This window comes from Galeopterus variegatus, unplaced genomic scaffold (genome assembly GCF_000696425.1).
Source record: "Galeopterus variegatus unplaced genomic scaffold, G_variegatus-3.0.2 Scaffold3710, whole genome shotgun sequence".
Taxonomy (NCBI): Eukaryota; Metazoa; Chordata; class Mammalia; order Dermoptera; family Cynocephalidae; genus Galeopterus; species Galeopterus variegatus.
The window spans coordinates 166089-167726 of NW_007729821.1; the positions used below are offsets into that span (position 1 = coordinate 166089).

Here is a 1638-nt window from a genome sequence, read left to right on the forward strand (position 1 = left end):
CATTCGATTTCTTTGTAAATGACTACATATTTGCTGCTCTCAGATTTGTGTGTGTGTGTGTATGAGTTTGATGTTGTGTTTAAGTTTTATCTATGATCCATGGTTGACAAAATCTCTTGAAAGATACTTAGGTAAATTATCTTGATTCTACACACTCGACCTAATTTAAACCCATATCTTCTCTCTCTACTCAAGAACCTAATCTGTATTAGAGTCTGAAATATAGAAAAATTAGTTTGGAGATCCAGGCCTTCTTGCCAGCAAGTTACTCTTTATTTTGTAAATCCAGCTAACTGAAATCCTAGAGATTGCCTAGATGCATACCACAGTGTTGTTGAAAACACCTGTTCAACATTTATCTGTTATATCAATTTGCTTCCCACAAACAATCCTGAGAAGTGCAGGCTTGGAGAGAAAAAAAAAAATGTCTTTAGCTTGGCTATGATCAATAGCTGCTTATCATCCACATTAATGAATGAAAAGTGGAAAAATACAGTTCTCTGCGGTTTTGGGTAGAACCACCACCTATTGTTCTTGTACTAACTAGAGCCTACCATAAATTAACACTCATAGTACATAGATCCAGATAGCTTGAAAACCGAATCACGTTCCTCAAACTATATCGTTGCATACTGTAGAAGGATGGTTTGAGCAGGGACTCTAGCATTAGTCCTGCTTCTTGATTGATTTCTGCAGTAGGAAGCAGAGGCTTATGCCCTGGGGTTGTTCCTTGCAGAGTACATGCAGATATTGGCAGGGAGGGTTTAAGGAGTTGTTGTGATGGCAAGATGAAGTCAGGCTAAGATAAAAGTGTGCAGTAGGCTGGCCGGTTAGCTCAGTTGGTTAGAGTATAGCCTTGTAACACTGAGGCTAAGGGTTTGGGTCCCTGTTCTGGCCAGCCGCCAAAACAAATAAGTATGCAACAAAGAATCTGCACAGAAACAACCAAAAGTTGGCTAAGTTATCATTATATATTATAATAAAATAGCATAAATTATTATTAAGTTAATGTTTGCTTCACTTTTCTGTATAGGAACTTTTCCTAGTTTGAAACTGACAACCTGTTACCTCATCCCAAACACAGAAGCTGTCGTGTGGCAGGTTGTCTATTGGCATGCATCTCAAACTACATGGCACAAGTTCTCCTGATTAAAACGATATCCATTTCATTGATTAAATTCTCAATACCAACAAGCACAAAAGGTTAATGTACTTCCTCACAAGCTTTTTAAATGATTGTGTTGAAGATAATCACCATATACATAAGCTGGAAATAACTTCTGAATCTCATGACAAACTACACATAACTGTAAACTAACATATTAATATGTTTCAGGTGGCTGAACTTGTAACCAGTGAGTTCTTTGAACAAGGAGATCGGGAGCGATCAGAACTCAAACTCACTCCTTCAGTAAGTTCATCTCTTTACTATCACGTATTTACCCTTTTTGAATGACATTTTCAAAAATACCTTCAAATCACAACTTTAAAATGGGAAAGACTGAGAATGGATTTAAGGAAGCACTCCTGGAAGTTTAAGACTTTAATTAAACTTAAATGCTAAACATTCTTATTCCCAGGTTTCTGATTAAGAGTGGTGAGCCACTTAAACAAGCATTTCCTGAGCACCCACAGCAG

The 1638-nt window shown here is 37.2% G+C and overlaps 1 protein-coding gene across 1 annotated transcript in view; it reads left to right on the forward strand.

Moving 5' to 3' along the window:
• Window positions 1-1638, forward strand: part of PDE11A (phosphodiesterase 11A) — a 191541-nt gene that overhangs the window by 150368 nt on the left and 39535 nt on the right. Inside the window, exon 12 of the mRNA XM_008585781.1 lies at window positions 1337-1411. Coding sequence (XP_008584003.1) covers window positions 1337-1411 — 75 coding nt within the window. The remainder of the gene's footprint in view (window positions 1-1336; window positions 1412-1638) is intronic.